Source organism: Papilio xuthus, unplaced genomic scaffold, assembly GCF_000836235.2.
Source record: "Papilio xuthus unplaced genomic scaffold, Pxut_1.1 DF827777.1, whole genome shotgun sequence".
NCBI classification, from domain to species: domain Eukaryota; kingdom Metazoa; phylum Arthropoda; class Insecta; order Lepidoptera; family Papilionidae; genus Papilio; species Papilio xuthus.
The window spans coordinates 5,270,917-5,295,821 of NW_013530872.1; the positions used below are offsets into that span (position 1 = coordinate 5,270,917).

The 24,905-nt window shown below is 33.6% G+C and overlaps 4 protein-coding genes across 6 annotated transcripts; 3 read left to right on the forward strand and 1 right to left on the reverse strand.

Moving 5' to 3' along the window:
• Positions 1 to 31: 31 nt before the first annotated feature.
• Positions 32 to 5,606, forward strand: Ssrp (structure specific recognition protein). Its single transcript, XM_013309688.1, has 13 exons — positions 32 to 388; positions 466 to 651; positions 912 to 1,127; positions 1,463 to 1,641; positions 1,944 to 2,183; positions 2,492 to 2,620; positions 2,940 to 3,101; positions 3,212 to 3,344; positions 3,475 to 3,650; positions 3,843 to 3,951; positions 4,067 to 4,264; positions 4,424 to 4,702; positions 4,931 to 5,606. The coding sequence occupies exons 1-13, from the start codon at positions 338 to 340 to the stop codon at positions 5,033 to 5,035; spliced, it is 2,163 nt and encodes a 720-aa protein (XP_013165142.1). The 5' UTR covers positions 32 to 337; the 3' UTR covers positions 5,036 to 5,606.
• A 1,905-nt stretch (positions 5,607 to 7,511) lies between these two features.
• On the forward strand, positions 7,512 to 9,285 carry LOC106116019 (high mobility group protein D). 2 transcript variants are annotated; one of them, XM_013309724.1, is made up of 4 exons: positions 7,512 to 7,705; positions 8,345 to 8,507; positions 8,579 to 8,725; positions 8,807 to 9,285. In XM_013309724.1, the coding sequence occupies exons 1-4, from the start codon at positions 7,527 to 7,529 to the stop codon at positions 8,873 to 8,875; spliced, it is 558 nt and encodes a 185-aa protein (XP_013165178.1). In that variant the 5' UTR covers positions 7,512 to 7,526; the 3' UTR covers positions 8,876 to 9,285. The 2 variants fall into 2 exon arrangements, with proteins under 2 accessions (XP_013165178.1, XP_013165179.1); XM_013309725.1 differs by lacking the exon at positions 7,512 to 7,705 and adding an exon at positions 7,846 to 7,918.
• Positions 9,286 to 10,334: 1,049 nt separating this feature from the next.
• On the forward strand, positions 10,335 to 12,811 carry Lst8 (MTOR associated protein, LST8). The gene is made up of 8 exons (XM_013309042.1): positions 10,335 to 10,455; positions 10,527 to 10,666; positions 10,993 to 11,145; positions 11,264 to 11,325; positions 11,501 to 11,654; positions 11,843 to 12,033; positions 12,120 to 12,262; positions 12,512 to 12,811. The coding sequence occupies exons 1-8, from the start codon at positions 10,437 to 10,439 to the stop codon at positions 12,625 to 12,627; spliced, it is 978 nt and encodes a 325-aa protein (XP_013164496.1). The 5' UTR covers positions 10,335 to 10,436; the 3' UTR covers positions 12,628 to 12,811.
• A 1,149-nt stretch (positions 12,812 to 13,960) lies between these two features.
• Positions 13,961 to 18,089, reverse strand: Gga (ADP-ribosylation factor-binding protein Gga). 2 transcript variants are annotated; one of them, XM_013309747.1, is made up of 8 exons: positions 17,943 to 18,089; positions 17,576 to 17,874; positions 17,224 to 17,493; positions 16,589 to 16,799; positions 16,203 to 16,490; positions 15,807 to 15,930; positions 14,807 to 15,380; positions 13,961 to 14,618 (listed from the first exon to the last, which is right to left on the reverse strand). In XM_013309747.1, the coding sequence occupies exons 1-8, from the start codon at positions 17,977 to 17,979 to the stop codon at positions 14,406 to 14,408; spliced, it is 2,016 nt and encodes a 671-aa protein (XP_013165201.1). In that variant the 5' UTR covers positions 17,980 to 18,089; the 3' UTR covers positions 13,961 to 14,405. The 2 variants fall into 2 exon arrangements, with proteins under 2 accessions (XP_013165201.1, XP_013165200.1); XM_013309746.1 differs by having other exon boundaries at positions 15,807 to 15,933; positions 17,943 to 18,088.
• Between the last annotated feature and the right edge of the window lie 6,816 nt (positions 18,090 to 24,905).

A 24,905-nucleotide genomic window follows, 5' to 3' on the forward strand; every position in this document is an offset into this window, starting at 1 on the left:
ATGTATAAACTAAAAACGCGTAGTCGTAAGTCGTCATCCGTCATCGTTCTTCTCTTGTTATTGAACAATTTCGAGTGCTCCTAACTCTTTAACATTACCTGAAACCATTTGCCGCAAATGATGATGATTTATATCATGACTTTGACCAAATGACATTTGAGGACAATTGACATTGACAACTTTAGGAGCGACTGCGATGCGAGTTTTTTGTTGTGAACCGCCAGAAACGCGCGTGGAAATTCCAATAAAAGAAGAAAAAGAAACATAAATATTGCACAAAAATATTTTATCAGCCCAGTCCACTCATATACTTAGGTGTATAAGTGATAAAAACACAATGGAATTTCTAGAATACAATGATGTATCAGCTGAAATAAAGGGAGCTATGGTATGTCGCAAATTCAGCATTTCGTTGTTATTTAAGAAATTATATCAAATTAAAATATTCCATTATGTACTTTACAGGTTCCCGGTCGTCTAAAAATGACTGACCAAAACATAATATTCAAAAACAGCAAAACCGGGAAGGTGGAGCAGATATCAGCAAATGATATAGATTTAGTGAACTTTCAAAAGTTTATTGGATCATGGGGCCTGAGAGTGTTTCTGAAGAATGGTACCTTGCACAGATATGGTGGATTTAAGGATGGGGTATGTAATTTAAAATAGAAAATTTTATTTACACACATATTGCTCAATCGAAGTTCAACCAATGTTAGATTTTATAGTGAAAAGTTTACTGAAGTAGAAAATTATGCTGGTTGTTTATAATCTGAGTTGTTATGAGGTTACAAACCACTACAGATGATTACAGCAAACACCTAACTTCATTGGTTGTGCTTAGTTCATAATTGAAACCATATTAATTTTCCCACATAACCTTAAAAGTCATATTACATTAATTTTCTCAGGAACAAGAGAAGGTTGCAAAATTCTTTAAATCTAACTATAACAAAGATATGTTGGAGAAAGAGCTATCACTGAAAGGTTGGAACTGGGGTACAGCAAAGTTCAATGGTGCAGTTCTAAGTTTCAATGTTGGTTCCAACACTGCTTTTGAGATACCACTGCACTATGTGTCACAGTGTAATACTGGTAAAAATGAAGTCACACTAGAATTCCATCAGGTTTGTAAATATTTATTTGTATATTATTGCTTAAGAGTGAGTTTCCACTATTATAAAATGACACAAACTTATTTGATTTTAAATCTGATTTTTTTAAATCAAAATGGATTCTACAGGTTTATATCACTTATATTAGCTTAAATGGACCTAAGCGATGAAAACAATTATGTATCATAGTATCCTTAAGATTTGTAATTCTTTTCATTGCTCAGATTGACATGTGAAAGTTAGTAATACTAATGAACTTCGCATATATTGTAACACTAAGGAAAAGTATTAGGTTTAGACCAAAAATCATAAATGTTTTTTAAATAATTACTTTCATATACTTTTAGAATGATGATACTCCTGTATCACTTATGGAGATGCGCTTCCACATACCAACCAATGAGCTGTCAGGTGATATGGATGCCGTGGAGGCCTTCCACCAGCAAGTCATGAACAAGGCCAGTGTCATATCAGTCTCAGGAGATGCTATTGCCATCTTCAGGGAACTACAATGTCTTACTCCTCGGTAAGCCAAAATTTTAATAAAAAAGTTTTATTTAATTCGGCAAGGGTGGGAAAATTTTTATTTATGTAATAATTGGCCGGCCAGGCATTGCGCAATACTTCACAGATTAAGATACATAAAATACAGTTACCTTGCATCTGGTTAATTCTTGTTACTTAAATAGTAAGTACCCTAAGTGTTGAAAGCCCATCAAACTGCCCTGGAAAGTAGTGTATTGCCATCCTACTGATACTGCGGGTGATTCTTCAAATGATTAAACTTAATGTACAGTGTTGCTATAATAATTTTATTGTATTTTTCAGTGGTCGCTACGACATTAAAGTGTTCCAGACATTCTTCCAACTTCATGGTAAAACATTTGACTACAAGATACCAATGTCTACAGTACTAAGGTTGTTTCTACTACCACATAAAGATACAAGACAAATGTTCTTTGTTGTGTCATTAGACCCACCAATCAAACAAGGTCAGACTAGATATCATTATCTAGTACTTTTGTTTGGTATTGAAGAGGAGACCAGTTTGGAATTACCATTTACAGAGTAAGTTTATACTAGCTGTAGCCCATGACTTCATCATCATATGCTAAATTTCAGCTAGATCCATGCAGCTGTTTTGGAGACCTTGTAACAAACATAAATTCATCCATTGAAACATTTCCATTTATAATATTAGTAAGATACATCAACAAAATAAATATGTATATATTTTCATTGAACAGATTCTTAGGAAACTTTGTTAGTCTCCTTTTATTGAAATTTTTGTTTGTAATTTTATTAAACAAAATATTTATTACACATTAAATATATTTTAGTCGTCATATTAATTACATATCTTATATGTTTACTAGGGAAGAATTAACAGAAAAATATGAAGGTAAAATAAGCAAAGAGCTGTCCGGTCCTACTTATGAAGTGCTCGCTAAAATTATGAAAGTCATTATAAACAGAAGAGTCACTGGACCTGGTGACTTCTTGGGGTAAGAAGTTTACTTTTATTAAATTAAAATTGTTACGTATCTAACACTATTATAGCCAAAAAAAATTTCAATATCTCATCACAAAAGTTTTTTTTTATTTAGTAAGTCTGTCTGTCCTTGGCGTAATGACACATAATCTGTAAATTATTTATATATGCGCCAGGTCAAATAATTTTAGGAGATTCAATGTTTGTTTGTCCTCTTCTATAATTAAAATTGTCATAATAATTTTTACTTATTAACATTCAAGAAGTTTGACATGCCAACTTAAATATTCGGTATATAGATTTAACATGTGCGCATTTTTATTGTATTCCAGCCACCACAAGACACCTGCTATCGCCTGTTCATACAAAGCAGCAGCGGGATATTTGTACCCATTAGAGAAAGGTTTTATCTACGTACATAAACCGCCTGTACACATCCGCTTTGAAGAAATCGCCTCAGTTAATTTCGCTAGAGGTGGCGCTTCATCTACCAAGTGAGTTGTATTAACATGTTATAAACATGTTTCCATTGCTGTGACACATGCATCACATATTGTTGTTTGTTATACATTTTTGTTAAATTAATGTATTTCGAACATTCCAGATCTTTCGACTTTGAAATAGAATTGAAGTCTGGCAGCATCCATACATTCAGCAGCATAGAGAAAGGAGAGTATGACAAGCTCTTTGACTACATCACATCAAAGAAACTGCACGTCAAGAATACTGGCAAGAATGTAAGTTTTTTTTTTATTTTACATCTTCTAAATTTAAACATATAATATTTTTAATATCTTCTTAATTTAAACATTTTGTTTTTAAACGTTTGACGACATTGAAACGTTGTTACTGATTGGTATTGTGTAGGACAAGGCGCTGTACGACGATGACTTTGGCGACTCTGACACGGAGAAGGAACCGGACGCGTACCTGGAGCGCGTGAAGGCCGAGGCCAAGGAGCGCGACTCCGGAGACTCCGACAGCGAGAGCACCGACGAGGACTTCAACCCTGACAAGGCTAATCAGAGCGACGTCGCTGAAGAGTTAGTACACTTTGTTTTTTGGCTACGTCTCAATAATGCGCATTTTGAAAGCGATACGACTTAGGATTCTTTAAGAAGCGACCATTTATCTTACTCAAATGCCGACTGATTCTATAAAAAAAATACATTAAATGATCACAAAATTGTATGTCTGATAGAAAATGTGTTAAATCTAAATTTATTTTTATTCAGGTATGATACGAATCCGTCGTCGTCCGAAGAGTCTGACGCTTCAGGGGCATCTAACGAAAGTAAGAAAGAAAAGAAAAAAGAGAAGAAACCTAAGAAAACAATCACAATCGTAAGTTTTATTACCAACAATTTTAGGTACATTAATATAATTTGAAAAGTATTAGTTTAGTTCATTCGTATTCATTTTAAACTCAAAAAAAATACGTTAAATCACTTTTCTGCAGTCAGAGGCTCCTCGCAAAAGAAAGGAGAAATCAAAGAAGAGGGAGAAGGACGCGAACGCCCCCAAGCGGCCGGTCACCGCGTTCATGCTGTGGCTGAACGAGAACAGGAAGAAGATTATAGAAGATAACCCCGGCCTCAAGGTCACAGAGATCGCCAAGAAGGGCGGCGAGCTGTGGCGCGACCTTAAAGATAAATCTGTTAGTATTATAACGAATTTTTAACTATTGAACATCTGTTTAAGAACGTATATATAATATATTTGGCAAAGTAACTTAATATATGCATAATCATTGAATTAATTTAAATTAAACGTTCTACATGGACCATAAATAAAACATTATGTAACTTATGTTAAGGAATGGGAGGAGAAAGCAAGTAAGGCGAAAGAAGAATACAACACAGCAATGAAGAAGTACAAAGACAGTGGAGCGGCAGACGAATTCAAGCAGAAGAAGAAGGCTGCGGAGAAGGAGCGCAAGGCTGCCGACAAGAAGAGTAAAGCACCGCCGCCTACCAAGAAGTCCAAGCCCGCTGCAGCAGCGCCCCCCAGTGGCAAGTTCACCAGCAAAGAGTACATTGAAGATGACGACAGCTCCTCTGACTCCGATAAGGAGAAGAAAAAGGATAACAAAGATGTAAGAACACTAGCTTTTAAATGAATTTAGTACAATTGCATATACATACATCTAAGCTATGACATAACTTTGAACTTGAACGAGGAATACAAAATGTTTGTAAACTTTGTAAAATTAGAAAAATGTATTTTAGGAAATCTTTTACACTATTTTAATATCCAAATTATTTTATTATTAAGGTTTTCTTTTTCATTTTAATGTTTTTAATTTAATTAATCTTTTTATCAGTCCAAGGATTCTAAGAAGGAGAAGAAAGACAAGAGCTCATCTTCAGAAGCGGAAGCCTCTTCGGGCTCCGGAAATGAAAGCGGAAGCGGGAGCGGGAGCGATTAGTCATAACTGTAGCTATTAATTACTAATAAATATTTGAAATTAAGTTTATTTGTATTAAAAAAAAAACTACTAAACAAATGTAAATTGGATCAGATTTCGATGTGTTGGAACTGTGCTGGCAGAGTCGAGTCCAATGTTTTTTTTTAATAGTGTTTTGTATTTCCTTTTAGGTTGTTTCGCACCATTTCTTATTATCCAGATCTGTGTCTATAGAATGTAAGCAGTCACATTTCAGTATGCCATAGATAAAATTTTAACATTTTTTTTTTTAAATTACTAGTTGATTTTTCATTTGAAAAAAAATTATTCTATCGTAAAATATCTACAGAACCCTACATTCCTCTTAAAAATTTCATAATTGTATATATAAATGTGGTAAGATATTTCTAAGAATATGAATGTTGTAAAACAAGAGTTTGCAATGTATTGCCTTTTCAAAAAAAATATTGATTTGCATTGTTTATCATACCAGTGGTGTCTTGTGCCAATAAATTGTGAGAGCTTGAAAATATGCTTTGTCTTTATAAGTTCTCAATTATTGTAGGTACTCAATAAATTTTTAAATGTTTAACTTGTATTTTATTTTATACTACATTGCCACTATAGATATAGAGTTTTTTTGAATGTATGCCAGTCGGAAATACTTCACTCCAATAAATACTTTGTCATTTACTTCATAAAATTTTTAAAAAAATTGATCTAGCATACATATTTATTCCAAGTGTAATAAAGACCGATTATATAGTACTACTCTACCCTTAGTTTTCTTTGTAAGTGGACGTGAACAAGAGGGTGCGTCGTTTACCTGCAGCGTTTAGTTAAGGGGATATGGCGCGAAAATTATTATTCTATGTTCCCGTTCCCCAATACTTTTTTGCTGCATTGGGTCTTTTCTTATTACACTTCTTGAAACAACACAATAGCGTTTTTTGTTACAAATCGTTTATGACACGTAAACGCAAAGTTTTATTTTATAACCGTTTATCCCATGGTTACACAGTAAATTATTTTGCCGTTATATTAACGATCACATTTCTTTTGTCTTCCAATTTATATCTTTAACAGCGTAACAGGAGTTTGATCGCAATCAAGAATGTTATAAGAAAATGTACAATAAATTGTCAGTATCACTACTGTCATCCTGATAATGTTAGCATAAATATATTACGATGATAAAACAAATAGGTCGTGTGTTCCAAATTTTACTAATAATCATACACACTTTTGAACATCTAATGTTATGTGACGACGTGAATCCAGATTACCCCGTACGAGGAAATCCCAAGAGGGAAAACCTAAAACAGTGATTCGTTGACCACTTCTCCACAGAAAAAATGTATCTTTCAAAGAGTCATGTGCCAAGAAACGCTTTAAAGCATATTAGACTTAAAATTAAAAAAAAAATAAGTGGTTAATTTGTTCAGTCTAATAAAAAAAAGAAAGCTCTAAAAAGCAAAACTTTTATTTTCTTATAAGACATGATTTGTTCCCAAAATATTTTTTGGATTGTAAACAAAATAAAATTTGTTATAACAAAAAGACAACTCACGACCGTCGTAACCCAGAGAGGTAAGTAGAAAATACGAATACGACTTCCATCATTCCATTTGGCGCGGATCTGCCAAATGCCCCCTTTCTCACTAACAATTATAGATACCCTAAAATTTTGATACATAAGCGATCTGTTTTAATAAAGTTATTAAAAACATATTCTATAAAATGGTCTAGGAAGTGTGTGTGTGTTTGTCTTGTGTACCATTATCATTGCATTTGTCTACTTCTGTAGTTATTAGTAATGACAAAGTTTATAAATTTTCGTATTCGTTAAACATGCAAGAAACGAAAATACTGTCATGAAATTGAAAAATAGAATAATGTTTAATATCGCAAGTGCCGAAAATGTTCATACAAAATAATTGCTCGGAATGTTATAAATCAAGAATGTATTTTATTGCCATTGCTTTAAGTACTAAAAGTAAGTCACCCTTATATGAAGAGGAATAAAAACTATTTCTCAAGACTGCTTGAAATATCAAATCGTAAACAAACGCGACTCAGCCTTTCAAACGTTGTTTTATTGGTGTCCCTTTCCCGCGAACGTTTGCCGCGCTTTTTACGTTTTCGAAATAAACGTTGGCGGCATTTGAAATAAGGCGCGAGTAAATTTGGTCGAAGTCTGCCAAGGGAAACCTGAAGAGGACTAAGCGCTTTTTTGAGATACTTCTTATACCAAAAATATCGCAAAGTGTTTTAAAAATATAGTTTTTATTGCCAATTACGTCTATACCTTGATAAAATCGGAATACAATGGTTATTTCAAGTAAAATTGGACAAAATAATTTTTAGCAGAAAATGTAAGGAGTAAAAGTGTGCAGTTGAATACAGACTTTATCGCATTAGCTCAGAGTTGAATATTGAATAATATAAATACGACAGACGTCACGGATATTCGTCGAACAGACATATAATTGGCTTTTTACAGTTGGCGGCAATGAATCCGTCAGCCAATCACGTTCAACATAGATGGCGCTTATGTGCCGACGCGAGACGACCCAAGCTAGCTAGCACCGGGAACATTGCTTCGAGCTCCATACATTTTCTTCTGGTTCTCTACGTCTGCAGTTTGGTTGTGTACCAGTTCAAAAATTATTTCAAAATTTTTGCCATCAGGTAAGTCCTCACTATTTTATAGCAATTTCTATGTGTTTAATTATTCTCAAATGTGTTTATTATTGCATGAATCGATGAAAAATATTTCAATCCACGTTGGAATTCTCGGTCAAACATGGCTATGGGCATCGCCGTACTTCGCTTAGTACGCGTGGGTATGGAACAAGACGCCCTATTTTAAATAATTAATTTCTCGGTTCTTTTCCATCAAAGGTATTAAACCGATCTTCTACAAGTTATAGGTTATTACATTAGTGATTATTTGGTAATTATGTCATCTACAGTAATTGCGTATTTTCTACACAGTTCGTGAAAACAAAATGGCTCTTTCGACCCAAGCGCAGGCCAGTGAACTCGATATAAGGACCGATAACTATTTTAGTTGATTATCGCATTAATAATTACTACAAATATATAGCTTTTAATATTGTGATACCACGTTTTATAAAAATGGCTGTGTAGAAACGTGAAATAGCCTAGATTAGCCCTAAATATGTTTCCCGCCAAAACGCGTCCTTACTGTGCCGTATAGATAGTACTACAGCACGCTAGCTCACTTTTGTTGTAATGTTGAATTAGTATTAGCTTCGGCGAATGTTTTTATTCATATTTTTAATTAAAATCTTTAATTATTTGCAGGAAAAAAGTTAAAATGACGGACAAGCCTAAGCGTCCAATGTCTGCATACATGTTATGGCTAAATAGTGCAAGAGAACAAATCAAAGCAGATAATCCAGGCCTCAGAGTCACTGAAATTGCCAAAAAGGGAGGAGAAATATGGAGGTCAATGGAAGACAAAAGTGTAAGTATATTACTTGTGTTCTTTTATTGTCTTGTTTGTTTTTTATTACTAAATTATTTTTACATTACCAGGTTTGGGAGGCGAAGGCCGCCAAAGCGAAAGAGCAATACACAAAAGATCTGGAATCATACAATGCCAATGGAGGCGGTGGTGAGGGTGGTGGCAAAAAGGCACAGAAGAGAGGAAAGAAGGGCAAGAAAGCTACCGCTGCGCCTGCTGTAAGTTATCATTTGTTGAATACTCAATCACAACAAAGTAGATAGTTTGTACATTCTTCTAATATATTTTGATATTTACAGAAATCTAAGAAGAAGAAGGAGGAGTCTGAAGAAGAGGAGGGTGAGGAGGAGGAAGAAGAAAGCGATTGATCTCCCAACTTAAATGGCATTTCTGTTCATATTGAATAATTTTCTTAAACTTAATTTATTACAAATTAAATAAAAAAAGGACTGACTTTCCAATATCTGTATGAATTACCATTTTATATAAGTATATTTCTTATTAATGATTTTCTAATTTTTCTGAATGCAAAAGCTAAATTATTTATTTGGTCAATTTTTTAAATTTCTGATTATTTTGTAATGTAATTTTTTGTTATATAATAATATAGTGATTACATTTTGTGTGCAGAGTTTGGAAAGTTCCACCGCAGGCTAAGGTCTAGATTACTAAGCCTCAAAAAAATAATGTTTAAGTGTTAAGCATGTATACACTGGGGAATTGTACAGTTAGCCCTCCCTCGTTAAGTTCGCTGTGACACCTGGATGCTCATTTTAAGTACCTTGTCTGGTTTTATCAAAACTTTTATGTCGGCATCACTTTGTCTTGTGTTTAAAAGCTGTGCTTTTTAAATTGTTTGCCATAACTGTAATCTTCCGTAGGTCATTTCTGTTACGGCATAAGAGTTTTGATCAATCTTTTTATCCTTATGTAAAATTAGAGACAATTTCATGAAGATGTGAATGGCTTATTGTTAATTGAACCTACCTCTTGTCGTAAATTTCAATGGTACCAAACCTTAATTTAAGACGCCGCGAGAATACAATCTCGTATCTCATTCAACAATTTAAATAATTTAGGAAATTGATGTATGTTGTATTTTAAGTTAGTTATAGGTAGGTTTTCAATGTGATTAGTCTCTTAAATTTTACATTTGTGTTATTATGAATGAGAATTAGCATTCCTCATGTCAATACGGATTTTACATGTTCAATAAAGTAATTTCATATAAAAAAATGTTGTCTTTATTGCCCTTTACCGAATATATTCATTTCATGGAGAACAATTTGGAATTTCTAACTTTCTAAAAAAGTCTTCTCATGGTTTTAATGAGGTTACTTAAAAAGGTCGCTAATAAAAAATGGCATCATGTTTTTGATGACGCACTAAGTGAATTGTCAATACAGCGTCGTTATCAGTGCTGCCAGCATATCAGGAGGGAAGTCAATTATATTTTAAAAATCAATAAATTCTGATTTCCGACCCACCCCAAAGTTAATAAACCAAATATAAATTTTATGTTTAATTGATATTAGCTTCATATTATGCTATTGAATGCAAAATGAATTCTTACAAGTTACCTAAGTATAATAATGTCACTCAGTATACTTATCACATTTAATTAATTTGGTTGGAAAATTGTAATCCCTGCCTACCCCTCAAAATTTCAGATTTGAGGTGTTTGTCTATTTTCATAAGTTCTGTTAAATTTTAATTATTTGTTGGGCAGTTATGAATATTTTTCAAATAAGATATAACCTAAAGGTCTATGTTACCAGTTCATAAAATTAAAAACTATATATTTTTTGGGTAAACACATGTCGAATATCAATCAAAGTAACTTGTCAAAATAAATTGTAAACAAAAATATTTTAATAAAAATATAAAACTACAATTATCCTATTTGAATATTTGACTATTAGATTCTGGATGGTTCAATTACTATCTAGTTAGTATAAAATAATCACCATTTTTATTTACAGTGTGCAAATTATACATTTTTGTAATTTCACTATTTAGATAAAATGTCTGGGGATGGTTCTGGTGGTGTCGGCGGTGGAACACAAGTGGCACTGGTTACCGGAGGCTATGACCACACAATCAAGCTTTGGCAAGCGCACAGCGGAGTCTGTTTACGTACTATGCAACACCCTGACTCTGTAATTACTTCTGTATATTTTGTCTGACCGATGCATGTTTTATCAATACAGTTAACTAAGAATCGTTTACATTACTTTTCATTAATAACACTTTACTAGAGAGCGCGCCACTCTCTGACTTAGAGGTATATAATGTACAATGTGTAATATAACAGGTAACATCATATTGCAGGAGAAGGAAGATTTCTACCTGGTGATGATGTTCTAGGGTCCATTCCTTAGAATGAAAAATCCCAAAATAATCAATTATTATTCTCAATTTGAACATGTTAATTAATGTAAGGCTGTACAAGTACAATTGGTACCATGATTTTGTCTGCTTGTAGCAAGTCAATGATTTGGAAATAACACCAAATGGCCAAATGGTAGCTGCATGTGGCTATCAACACATCAGGATGTATGATCTTGCCAGCGCCAATCCAGATCCTGTGATGAACTTTGAGGCTATCACTAAAAATGTATCAAGAGTAGGTTTCCAGGTTAGTTAATAAAAGATTTCAATAATAAAGTAAATATTGATTTAGTGACAGTTTAATAGCATTGCTTTCATGGGTCACTTAATATCTTAAATACTGTATAAATTAAATTTTATTACAGGAAAATGGGCAATGGATGTACACAGGAGGTGAAGATTGCACAGCAAGGATATGGGATCTAAGGTACTTTAAATCTTTTGCCTTTATTTATAACATGACAGTACATGGTCCAGAGCTTCATTCATTATTAAAATAAAATACCTTAATAGTAAGCATAAAGCATCATTTTGTTTGTAAATATCTTTTATATTTCAATATAATGGATAAAAAAGTTATTGTAACTGTGTTGGGTTTGTAGGGCAGGGCGACCATTCCAGTGCCAGCGCATCTTTGAGGTGCCAGCACCAGTGAATACAGTAGTGCTGCACCCAGACCAGTCACAGATTATGGTTGGCGGCCAGAGCGGCATCATACACATATGGGACCTCAAGACTGATCACAATGAACAACTGGTAACATTTAATTGATATGATTGTTTGTAGTTATATGAAAATTAAATAAATGCAAACAACATAAACATAAATTTTATGCCAAACAGAATTAGGTGGCCAAAATTAAAAAAAATATTGTGTAATTTTACAATAAAAACTCTTGCTAACAAGCCAGATTTTAATTTTGTAACTTGGTTGTGTTTTTTTAGATACCAGAAGCAGAGGCATCTATCCAAGATATAGCGATTGATCCATCGGGTAAGCTGATGGCTGCTGTGAACAACAAAGGCAGCTGCTACGTGTGGTCGCTGGCGGGCAGTCCACCGCGCCCCGCGCCTCGCAAACATCTGCGCGCGCACAACAAATACGCGCTGCGCTGCAAATTCAGCCCTGACTCCACGTCAGTATGACTACCATATTGTTGATACAGTTCACTGCGTATATTGTTTTTTTAGATCATAACTAATGTGTCGTAATGGTGTCCAGTATGTTAGTGACGACGTCAGGCGACTGCTCGGCGCGTGTATGGCGCACGAGCGACTGGTCGCTACTGCGTGAGCTGCGACACGACGCGCAACGTTGGGTGTGGGATGCAGCCTTTAGCATCGACTCACACTACCTCTTCACTGGTGAATATTGCTTACATCAACACTTCTCCATTTACTCATCCACTGATAATTTAAAACCAATTTTTTTTAAATCATAAATGTAATATGTACATTTCTACTTGCCATGAGCTTTAACAATTGAAATACTGGCTTAGAAACAAGTTATGTATGTTTTTGATGTGGAAAAGTACACTTTTAACTTTATTAAATTAGCATTTTATGCCATTTGGAATTGATTTAAATGTTAATATGTGAATGTTATTATTGTAGGTTCATCAGACAGCTATGCAAGACTTTGGGATCTAGAGAAAGGCACATTAGAAAGGGAATACTGCGGACATCAGAAACCAATAACTGCTTTAGCATTTAGAGATCAAGCTGTGTAAGCCAATATACAAATTAAAAGACAATTCCTTGGCGTAGTATTTGTATGCCATGACATATAAGTTTACTCTATGTTCACTGGAATCCTACAATTTATGTCCGATTGTACATACCACTGTATTATTGTGTTCACATTTACTAAGTAAATGTTACAATGTAAGAAACAAAATAAAACTCAAGTATGCACTACAGTCATTTTATTTTATCAAAGCCAGGAAAGCTTAATACATTGAAAGCTTAGACAGATCTAGTTTTTTATTTCAATTATATTGATTACAGTATTACCAAATAAAAATATTTTTTGACATTTGAGATTTTACTAAGACATAAAATATATTTTTATAGACAATGGACTTATACAGTACAATAAAAGTCCTGTCTCGGTCCATTCATTTCAAATATTAGCCGGAACAAACACACTGATAAATAAAAATTGAAAAAAATGTGTATATACCATATACATTCATATACATGTTGTAAAAAATGGCTATTACACAATTACAAACAGACACTCTAATTTTATTTATATGTATAGATGAATTATTTTTGTTGGTTATATTTTTCCTATAATCTGGTAATCAGTATTAGGCAAAAATAAAACTTGAGTTATACTGAAAACTATTCTAGAGAATAATATTTCGATATACTGTATATCAAAAACAATTACATCACATTTCTTTATGTATTTAGGCAAATATAAAAAAAAAACAAACGGAATGTATCAACCTGTAAATAATATTTGTTCTCTATGTTTTTCAATATTTTTTTAAAAGTGATGCTTCCACAAACTTATCACAGTAACATATTTGTTTTGTTAGATTTTTATAACTAAATTACATGATTTAAAATTATATAAATATAATTGAATTTGAGATAATTTATGTCTTTCTTTGTCTTTCGTGTTAAATGCACATTTATACTATAAATAAGAAATCAATGTTTGTCTTTTTTTTTTAATTTCTGAAAAGTTTCTGGCACAAACATAAAATTTTTCCTCTTTTCTTTTTTTCCCCGTATTAAGCTACTTTCTAAATAGTTTTTGTTACATTTTCAGACGTAATATTAAGTTCTACATATAATGACTTAACATATTTAATTCTTAAAATGTTAATAAGTATTTGGGATGTTATTTTGCATATAAAAAATTTAAAATAATTTAGACTAGAATATAATTGATCAATTTTAAACAGCATCATAAAGCGAGCAAGAAAAAAATCTTTAATAGAATGTATAGAAAAATTGAACTAAAAATATAAAAAAAAATAATATGAAAAATTAAAATAAGTAACATATTTGTTATTTAATTTAAGTACATATATGAGGATAAATAAATTACATTGCACGATACATAATTATGATATTACATTTATCTGACACAATGGCAATAGTCAAGTTTTTCAATTTAAAAGTACTAACTCAATAAACCTTTGTTTGGAGAAAAACGTCTGTTCACAATTATTCTCTCACATTGTCTTTGAAAAAAAAAACCATAGATAATATATTTTTGTACCGGTTTTTAATGAATTCACAATTACAAAAATCTATTTAACAGCTTCACTATTTTATAAATCAATCAAATTTAATATACTTATTCCCAACTGTCACAAAAACTACCCAGGATGCATCATGATTTTTTTAAATATCTCTTCCATAGATAGTTGGAGCGAGCATATTTTGTAGTCAAAAATAAACGATTGAGGAACAAATTATGAGCATCAATGTCAGCACCGCAAAAAAAAATCACTGAAAATCATCAGTTTAGTTTTTTTTTGTGAATAAGTTAGATATCATCTAGTGGTAAGTTGTCAGCCTCACCCATTTCGGAGTACATCTCGTCGTCACAATTGTAGGTGAGGACGAACTTGAGGTGCGTGCGCGTGTGCAGCGCGGGCCGGCCCACCAGCATCAGCTGGGTCAGCGCCGGCGGCGGCAGGAACGGGTTGTAGGCAGGCAAACTGCTACCCGAGGCCGGGAGTAAACGCACCTTACAACCCTAACACAACACAGGGCATTTAATATTAAAAATGAAGAATTTTTAAAATTTTCAATCGTAAAAAACTCTTGAAAAAAATTTTTTTGGAAAATAGTATTAATACCAATATTGTCTTTATCAGTTTTACCACCATTATTTTTTTATATGTTTCAAAGATTAAAACAATGATTCCGCTATTTATTACTTACCTTTGGCAGTACCGCTTGGAATTTATAATCTTCTATGGGCGAGGTGTTCTTACTTGTAGTAGAAATGACTATAACATTGACATCTGGACGTGGTTTGTCCCTACAGAAGTGTAGGACTACGGTCAGACCACCCTCTTCTTCAAACACAGTCAACGGAGGCACTTTGCTCGGTCTTATACTTTGTAATGTCACATTTATATCTGTCAAAGGTTTCACATCACTGTATTTATTACTTTTAGTTGTATCTTTTGGTTCAGAAGCATTGACTTCTGTTTTAGTCACTGTTGAATCTATGTTAACATGCGTGACATTATTGACTAAAGGTAAACCTAAGTCTAGAATACTGTCCAAGGGACTGTCTTTAGGACTATTATCGATGTTAGGTGTAATGTCGACCATAACATCGTCATTGATTTGTTTAGCAGCTTCAGATGTTTCCGGAGAATCAACTTTTTCATCTTCTTTCTTGATGAAGAAGTCCAGATCAAACAATGAACTATCGTTTGTTGTTTGGGCTTCGTGTTTAGGTGAAGATACCTCCAAAGCATTCATGGGTATCTTTTTTACTTGTTTACTAAAATAATGTAAAATAAATTGTAGTCTACATATATAAAAGAAAGTTATGTTAGTTTACACTATTTATAACTCAAGAACGGCTTTACTGATATGGTTGGAAATTGGAAGTTGGTGAGGAGGTAGCTTAGAGCCAGGAGACATAGGATACTATTTATTCATTTTTTTTTCGAATTTATACCTTGAAGAGCCGCTTTTTATTTAACTTACTAATATTATAAATGCGAATGTTTAGATGGATGTGATGTGAATGGATGGATGGGTGTTGAAAGATATCTCTAGAACGGTTGAACTGAGTTTTAAATATGAAAAATAAAAACATTTCATTTAATTGTAACATGAAATGATTAAAATTAAAATAATGCTATAGAAATTTTATAAGAGGGCAACAATAAGTAACATATTTGAATTTTTATTTAAAACTCACCCACTAAAACTATCAATACGTTTGGCGTTTTCAGGCAAGGATTGCTTAAGCAATTGCTCTCCGAGACTGTCTAATTCATTCCAGCCTTCAGCCTTATTTGTCTTATCACCTAAGAGATCAATGTCTTCTGGAAAGTTTAACAAAAAAAAATATCACATAAATAACTACATCTTATATATAAAATTCTCGTGTTACAATTTTCGTTTCCATACTCCTCCGAAACGGCTTGACCGATTCTTATGAAATTTTGTGAGCATATTGAGTAGGTCTGAGAATCAGCAACTATCTATTTTTTTTTTATCCCGCATGGACGGAGTCGCGGGCGACAGGTAGTATAATAATAAATTTATTTACAATTACAAAATCTAAAGCATATATTACCCTTAAAGTACTTACCATTTTGTATAAGACTAACAGGTTTCAATGGCGAAGCAATATTTGAACTATTTCCATCTGAAAATATATCTCCCAACTCATCTATTACATTAGGCTTATTGACCAATGTAGTATTTTTTGCCACACCAACATTTTTATTCATTATTGCCCCAGCAAAGTCTAACAATGTGTCATTATTTGTAGGTTGCATATCTTTTGTTCCTTTCAACTGTTGCGTTTTCTGCGAAACAAATTCTTGATACTTTTCCGAGACTTCCACCAACACATCATGTGCATGAAGGATATCATCTGAAATGTATGGTCAAAGATTATGATGTCATGACACTGGACATCTATTGGTAATCGTCTATTGATTAAAATATTGTTATTACATTACACATACATACCCAGATTATCAGCTTGTGTGTCTAATGCAGCAAGACGTTGCAACGCTGGTCGGAGTCGCGCACAGCTTGCGTGAAGCTCATGTATGAGCTGCTTCTCGTCATGGGAAGCGTCCCCAGCACGTGCCAACATGTCACGCAATAGACCCGCGCAGTCCAGCGCCGCGCCAACCTCCTGAGCGCGTAAACTATTCGCTTCGTTACGACGCTCCTCCTATGTAACAAAATAAACATTATTAGTAAAAAGAATACTGCCTGTAACTCAGAGATTATAACAAAGCTATTATTAATATTTAACAAAATATAAACAACTTTACAAAAATTATAAATAAGTTGCAATGTTAAATAAATTATTCCTTTTATTTATCCTCATTTTCTGTGCCTACTATTTTTATCATTGTTTTAAATACAGTTGAACCTGGATAAGATACCTTAATAAGCAACATTATCTAGTCCCAAAGGAAAATCTCCTTTAGAGAGAAATATCAGTAAGAGAGAAACCTCTATAAGTAAAAATAACATTGTGGTCCCTCAGACTCTCTCTCATCCAGGTTCAACTGTACATCTAAATCAGTAGCAAACTACTATGATGAAATCACAACATAATTCTGTATGGTTAAGTACTGTCAGTTACTTACCTCTCTCACCATAGTTTTAATTAACTTATTTGCATGTTGTAAGTCCTCTGGCCTTTTACTTTGAAGCAGTTTTTGCAATAATCTAGACTTCTCTTCATCCTCAAATATGGCATTTTTAGCTCTAGGCCGTGCGGAGAAGGTAGCATCCTCTGGAGGCAATGGAGGTGGAGTTTCCTTCACCACCCCTTGATTTCTTAACATATCAAATGCAACTTTGAACTTTGTCTCTTTCGGGTATTGTGTAGACCAGGCATGTAATAATTGTAGAACCTGAATATTTAATATTAAATTATGCAATCAAATCAGGAAAATAAAATATTATTATTCTGTCTACTATTGATTGACGACTTACTTTAGTCTGTACTTCAGGTGATGTTCTATTAGCTAAATATTTAGGCGACACAAGTTTTATCATTTCATTCAAAAATCTAAATTTACCAATTTCATTTTGGAATGTTATATCACACCGGCGCATACAGCGATCAAGCATCGACAGAGCGAGTAGGGCTTCTCGTGCGTTTTGAGACTGAATTCGTGCAGCAAGCGCCTGAGCGGCAAGTTGTGCACCGTCTACTGAATCTTTCATGATAGTACAAAAGGCTTCCAGTGCTGCGGCATCGGGATGTGGCAGACTTTCATGAGTTGCTTTCACTAACAAAAAATAAAAAAGTTATCACTTGTTATATGAAAAGTATTTCAAATAATTTGTCTTTACTTACAAATTAAAGCCTCTAAGCTTGTTAAGGTAATATTCATTTTGAAGTCCTTTTCTTTTTATTATTTTCCTATTTCCTAGGCTTTACACGTTTATCCTACATTTAATTGTTTATTTGAAAATTTTGACAAATAGAATGACAGTCAATAAATAAATGAGATGAATTGAAAGAAGATAATAAAAAGAGTATGACCATAGATCTTTGTCGCGTTTATAGGACTCCAACAGGCAAGCGAAAATTTTATAATCTGTGCTACAAATTGAACGCAAACGGAGATCCTCCATCTTGAAAATTGTGTATCTATCTCACTCATAACTTTCTCTATAATTTTTGGGCTGTTTAAAAAAAAAAACCATAGTGCATATGAATAAATTGTGATCTAAAAATTTATGATTTCTTTACATTTAAAGTTTGGATTATAAATAAACAACAATTTAATCTAGTTAATTTAAGTATGTAATTTAAAATTTACAATTTATTTGTATTAATCATGAAAACTAGGTTTTATTCAACAACGCAGAGCCAGTGAGGGTTGGTTGACTTCACACATATCTTTGAATTTCTATGCAGTTGTATGCGATTTGTAATTACAGTAAGAATGTCGGATGGATGTTATCATGAAATTCGAAGAACGCATTACTATATAGCGGAGATCGTACCTGGATATGTAAAATATGATCCGGTCAAGCGCTAACTGCACTGCCGACGCTCCAAATAGTCCCCTAATCCAAACTTTCCCTATCAAAACATTGCAAATGTAAAAGTCATGTTAAATATAATGTAATGTAAAAATAGAATACAATATTTAAGTTTTACTGCTCAAATAAATTCATAAAATTATCATGAACCTAAAGATTCCGCATATTAACTCTTTTGTTATTACTATTCTCCATAGATGTGTAACCTATAGATTCCTTAACGAGGAAAAATAATGAGCTTAGGAGGCATCATTTTGGGGTAAAGTACCTGTGTTGATATTTAAATTACTTGTAAGAAAATTGTATACAATCTCTGTTTATTTTTTATTACTTAGTTCAAAAAAGGTTTAAGTTTTATTATAAGTTGTGATATTTGTAACATCCAAATTTAATAAATTAATTTTGTTTTATATTTTTCACTAAATGGTATTTTTTTTTTATCTTTTGTACTTGATACTTAATTCCCTATATTTTATTATATTTTTATTTTCTATGCACTGCATTTCCCAATTTCGAGAAAATCTTGTTATGCTAGTGTATATTTTATATTAAAGTCTAATACAAATTACTAAAAATTGTCATATTATTAACATCAAACTAATATAAAACATAATCTATAGGTTACACATCTATATATCAATATTGACATTAATATAGTTACTAGTGTGGCGCAAAAGCCTGGGAGCTAAATCTCGAACTGAGATTGGCTCCCGCGTTTTCTCGCCAGATAGACAGGGCGCGAACACGATACGTCGCATACAAAAATACTGAGAGTGAATTAATTGTAATAACGTGCTCCTTTAATTTAATATATAACGTGTGTAGTAAAATATGCGTTTTATTATTGTTGCTTTACGTCATTGACATTTACATTCATGGGTATATCTTAAACCTAACTAAGAAAACCCATACTAGCATTTCCTGCAACATGGTGACTCTTTTTTAGATTTGCGGTTAAACTACTCCATATAATAAGTTATTTATCAAATTTAGTTTAGAATTACAATTATCAAACTTTGTAGCACAGATGTTGCAGCGACATGCAGTCAGTAATTCTGAAGCAGATTCCTTCATTTAATAATTCTGTAGAACTTGAAGAGGTGCATTCATTCATCTGCAACAGAATGAAATGGTAATTAATTGATTCAAGTGTACAACATAATCAATTTAATTATTGCTTTTCACCTAATTACATACCTTATTAAAAAAAGTGGTTTCTTTGATTATATGGATCTCTTCCCCTTTACTTACAAAACTTCTTTGCAATTCTCTACAATGATGGAACTCAAAAACCATGTAAAAATTATGATTAGTTTTTACAGGTACAAATAGGAACTTTTATTGCCTGCCCATTTTTGTGAAATGTTTATGATAGAATCATAAATCAAATTAGTTTGAAAAACTTGTCACGTCATGACCAATTTACAGTTTGATCTACAATATTTGAAACAATAATAGAGAGATATTCTACACACAACCTAAATAATGTTTAAGTTAATCTTTATTATTGAATCTTTTTCATGTTTCGAGCAAACCATTTTATACTAAATATCAAGCCAATTTAAAAGGTTAAAATTGTTCAAGTAATTGCTGGAAATATGTGCTTTGGGAATTACTTAATATTACCACTTACCATGTATAATTTGGCATATGTCTTGTACAGTCAGCGTCATATAGATCGTAACAGACAAGATATGCAAATATATAGGTACATCAAAAGTAATCAATTATATCGGTACAACAAAAGTCCTCAAAATAATAGATACATTCACCCTGCTCAAATACATCGGTACATACACAGCGTCAAATATATGAGTACATGCAAGATGCTCATAAATATCGTAGCAGCCACAGCGTCATAAGTAACGAAGCAGTCAAGGTGCGCAAAAATATCGGTACATTTGACAAAATTGAACTCTATCTCTATATACTTGTGATAAAATTTGGAATAAACTACTTCTGTTACATTCATTTGACACTTTGCATCAAAGCATTTTTCAAAATTTACTAAAAGTGTTCGACGCGGATGACAGATATTAAGTAGATAAAACCAACATCAAATTTAAGTTTGTCATCATATATGCTAGTTTGGTCTCGTGGCTTTACCGTTCGCCGCCGTTGGTACGTAAGGTCGGCGGTTCAAATCCCAAGCCACTATTTTTTTTTTATATTTAAACTTTTTAATTTTAATATCGAAGCACATGTAATTAAACTCTATCGCCGTAGTTATTAGGTACTTTTTGATATTGCCTTGGACTAATGAGTTTGACCGTTAAAGTACTTTTCTATTTCAAACAAAAATGAAGGAAATAAAGCGATGCTATTGGCATGTAATTTGTTTATTACTCATGTTTGTTAAACTTGTACCGGTAAAATAACACTTACTTTTACCTTTTACTGATACTGATTATATTTAAGAAACAAAGAAAAAAAACTGAATGTCAATATCCAAACTACATCAAATTTTTGGTCGATTGCAATAAACATTCCAGTGTGCGTGGGCGCGCACACATATGTAGATAACACTTGTACGTATAGTTTCCGCGCGTACCATTCTTAAAACCCGCAAAGACAATCCACGCTCCGCCCACTCACTTCACCCGCGATGGTCTGACCTAATTGTTGTTAACTTTATTTAAATTTCTTTCTACCCGACAGCGAAAATTATAAAAAAAAATTGTCGAGCAAAATTTTACATTACCAAATTTTTACTGGTTATAAAAAATAACCCCGTGATTGATAAAATAAAAAAAAAGTAGCCTGAGATTCGAACCGGTAAAATTACATATTACGGCAAACATACTAGAATACTGCACCAAACTAGTATTATATATATTGTGACAAGGCAAAATTTGATATTAGTTAATACGTATCTGTCATATTCGGCGTGACAAACTTTTATATTTATGCGTTATGACAGGAGAAGAAAAATATTGGGTTGCCCAGTAAGTTCGTGCCGCTTTATAAGGAAAATTGAAACCCTGTTCTCTTAAATTTTTGGAAATGTTTTTAAATTATATTGGTATGACTCTATACCTAAAACGTCTTTTATTTTTGGCTAAAATTTTAAAAATTAGTTTTTATCTCAACCAATGAAATGAAATTATTTACAATATAGAAATTTTTGTGACGTTTGATAATGGTGGAAATCCGAAAATGAATCCACTTCAGCTACAGTCTATTGTAAGCTTTATATCGAAAATCAGAACGAACTTTCCGGACAACCTATAATGTTAATACATAGTGTCAAATGAATGTAACAGAAGTAGTTTATTCCAAATTGTATCACAAGTATATAGAGATAGAGTTCAATTTTGTCAAATGTACCGATATTTTTGCGCACCTTGACTGCTTCGGTGGTATTTTATTACATGTTATAAACCTAGCTATACTTATCCTGCGCTTTTCTATTGTTCCTTTTTTATTGTTCCAAACTTAACTTCTTAAGTTACGACCCCAAAAAAACTTCCAAACCAGTGTAAGAATATTCCCTATCGTTTAAGACATATGTAATGGAAATTTGGCTTGATTCGGTTTTGTGAAGCATTACCTGTTATGTTATTAAGAACTTCTATACAATTTCAAAGCGAACTTTCATTTCATTGACTTTTACTAAGTAATTACGAATATAAAAACATTTAGCAAAATTTTAACGTAATTATGGAATAAGATTTATTTACGTACATAAAGTATCAAGTGTAGTCATTGATACTTTATTTGATATGTAGTGAGATAGAATAATAGTCAAAACAACAAAAAATACAAAATATAGTACTATTGTATTAAAAAACATAATGTAATTACCACATGGTTCTTGGAAATCTTCTCAGAAGAAAACATCAGCTTTCTAACTCTCAAAATTATAATACACTTCATCCCACAATTCACACTGAAATCACAATATTCTTATCAAATAAGGTTAGATTTAAAATATAATAATATTATAAAAAATCTTATAAAGACATAAAGGCTTTAATTCGTTTTTATAATTACTCCAACTGCGGTCATTCGTTACCCACTGAGCCACGTTTTAGCATCTCCTTGTAAACAATTGCCAATGCGAGAAAGACATTCGTGATCACTCCAATTATATTAGGAGACCTAGCACGGTCTACTTCTTCACACCATGTCTCTATGTCATTAACACTCGGATCAAAATTAGAAATATAATAAGACTGGTTAGATCTCACCGGTATATTTATGGATCGTATCGCATCGATGATGCGATCGGCGGCGCTGGCCTGGACTGACGTAGCGCTCGCGGGACGCTCCGGTGAGGACGGAGTCGTTGAAGCCCTTGAAGCGCCCTTGAAGCGAGCTCGCAGTCACAGCTTCGCCCAACTGCGACGGCGGCGGCATCGACACGGCAGGCTCAACGGCAGGAACGGGCTCGGCGCTGATGGTTGCCACAGGCACCGCGGACTTGGCTACTTCCACTGCAGCGCGGCCACTAGACTTTCGTTGAGATGAAGACACTAATGACACCAATCTATTCAAAATTTGTTGCATTGTTTCGGTTAAAATATTGCTAGAAGGGCTACGTCGTCTGTAGCGTGAATCATGTTGGCTAGAATGCGATCTGCGATTTCGCGACAGACTCCTACTCTGCCTTCTCCCATGCCTCTTATTAGGCATGTTTTCTTTTTTTTTTAGCAAGTATTTAAAATTAGACGTAATTCCAAGCAGGGCATTCAAGTTACGGTAAATAATTGATCAATAGGGTAGACACGACAAAATATTAAAATTGAGCCATTCTAAAATTTACACAAAAAGCTAACAAATACAACTTCTATTTGTTATTTTAAAGCGGAGAAGAAAACAATTGGAACGTACTCACCAAAGTTTAAACTTGATCACACCGTCACATCGCGTCTTACTTACGTATATTATACGAAACACCGAAAACAAAGAGTTAATTTGTCCTTTTAAACAAGGGTAGTTACAATTTCCAAAAATATGTTTCTGATCGTATGACTAGGCAATTAAAGAAATAACTATGGAAACACATCGTTTCAGGATGTACAAACCAGGACGTGGGAGTTTCACTATCCAGGGAAAATTAACAAAACAATCTCTTATACACTAATACAGTACTTTTGAATTATTAAGAAAACTAACAGAATTGAATAAATGTAATTAACACTAAAATGATTTAAAAATACAACATTAACTTAATCAACTATCAGAGTTAAAATGATTAATTATTTTGGCTAGTCAAACGGGCAGAGCTTCCGCTGGCTTCAGTGTTCGGTGGCGAGTGTGTCCCGAAAGTGAGGGTGCGGTCTCTTATATTAGCATCACCCCGCCATTATTCTTAAGTTCCACCCTCAGCTAACAATATATTTAAAGTAGGAAGTTATTAAGTAGCCATTGTCAACTGAATTACTGTTTAACGCATAGTGTGCAATGTTTAGTGTTTATTGATATTGTAAAAGCTTCTAATAACTTTTAATTTGATCTTACTTTATAAGTTACGTTTTTCCTAGACTAAATAACATTATTATCGTTATTTAAGTAACGACCAATCAGAGCAGAGCCAGGTGGGCTTGAGAGGGGTCGAGGCACCATCTTTATATAAGTCGTTTTGACAGTTGTTACGAATATAGTCGTGAAGTGGAGACGGATCGAGTTGGGTCATCGTGTTTTGTGCTTGCACTTTACCCTAAATGACGCCCACCAAGTTCTCAACCACTATAGATTTCGTTGAGAAAAGTGTTTCTCCGATAATCAACTCAACACTTGCGCCAGCGCCGTGTGTCGGCGTTCGATGGGTCAACACCTTACCAGCCGAGGCACGGCAGCAGAACACTTCTCCTGTGGCTGCCGACTGGAACGGACATTGAACCATCGTGAAAAGTGCACCATGAACCCTTCTGCACGGAGGGAGGCCGCCCTCGGCGGGCAATGGAGTTCCCCGCATCCATTACCGCCGCCGCCGCCGCCGCCGCCGCCGCCGCCGCCGCCGCCACCGCCGCCGCCACCGCCGCCGCCACCGCCGCCACCGCCGCCGCCGCCACCGCCGCCGCCGCCGCCGCCGCCGCCTTTCACTTTTTAACCTTTTAATTTTACATTTTTTAATTGTTTTAATGTTTTTTAACGTAGATGTAAGATAAGAATGTGATATAATTTTAAGACTATGTAATTGATTTTTAAACACTTAAAATAAAGAAATAAAGATATTCCCGCACCCCAAGTCCCTGACATAGCATAAGTTAGGGGAAAGAGCGGGTGGCATAGAGCCACCCAACAAAAAATAAAAAACCCTCAG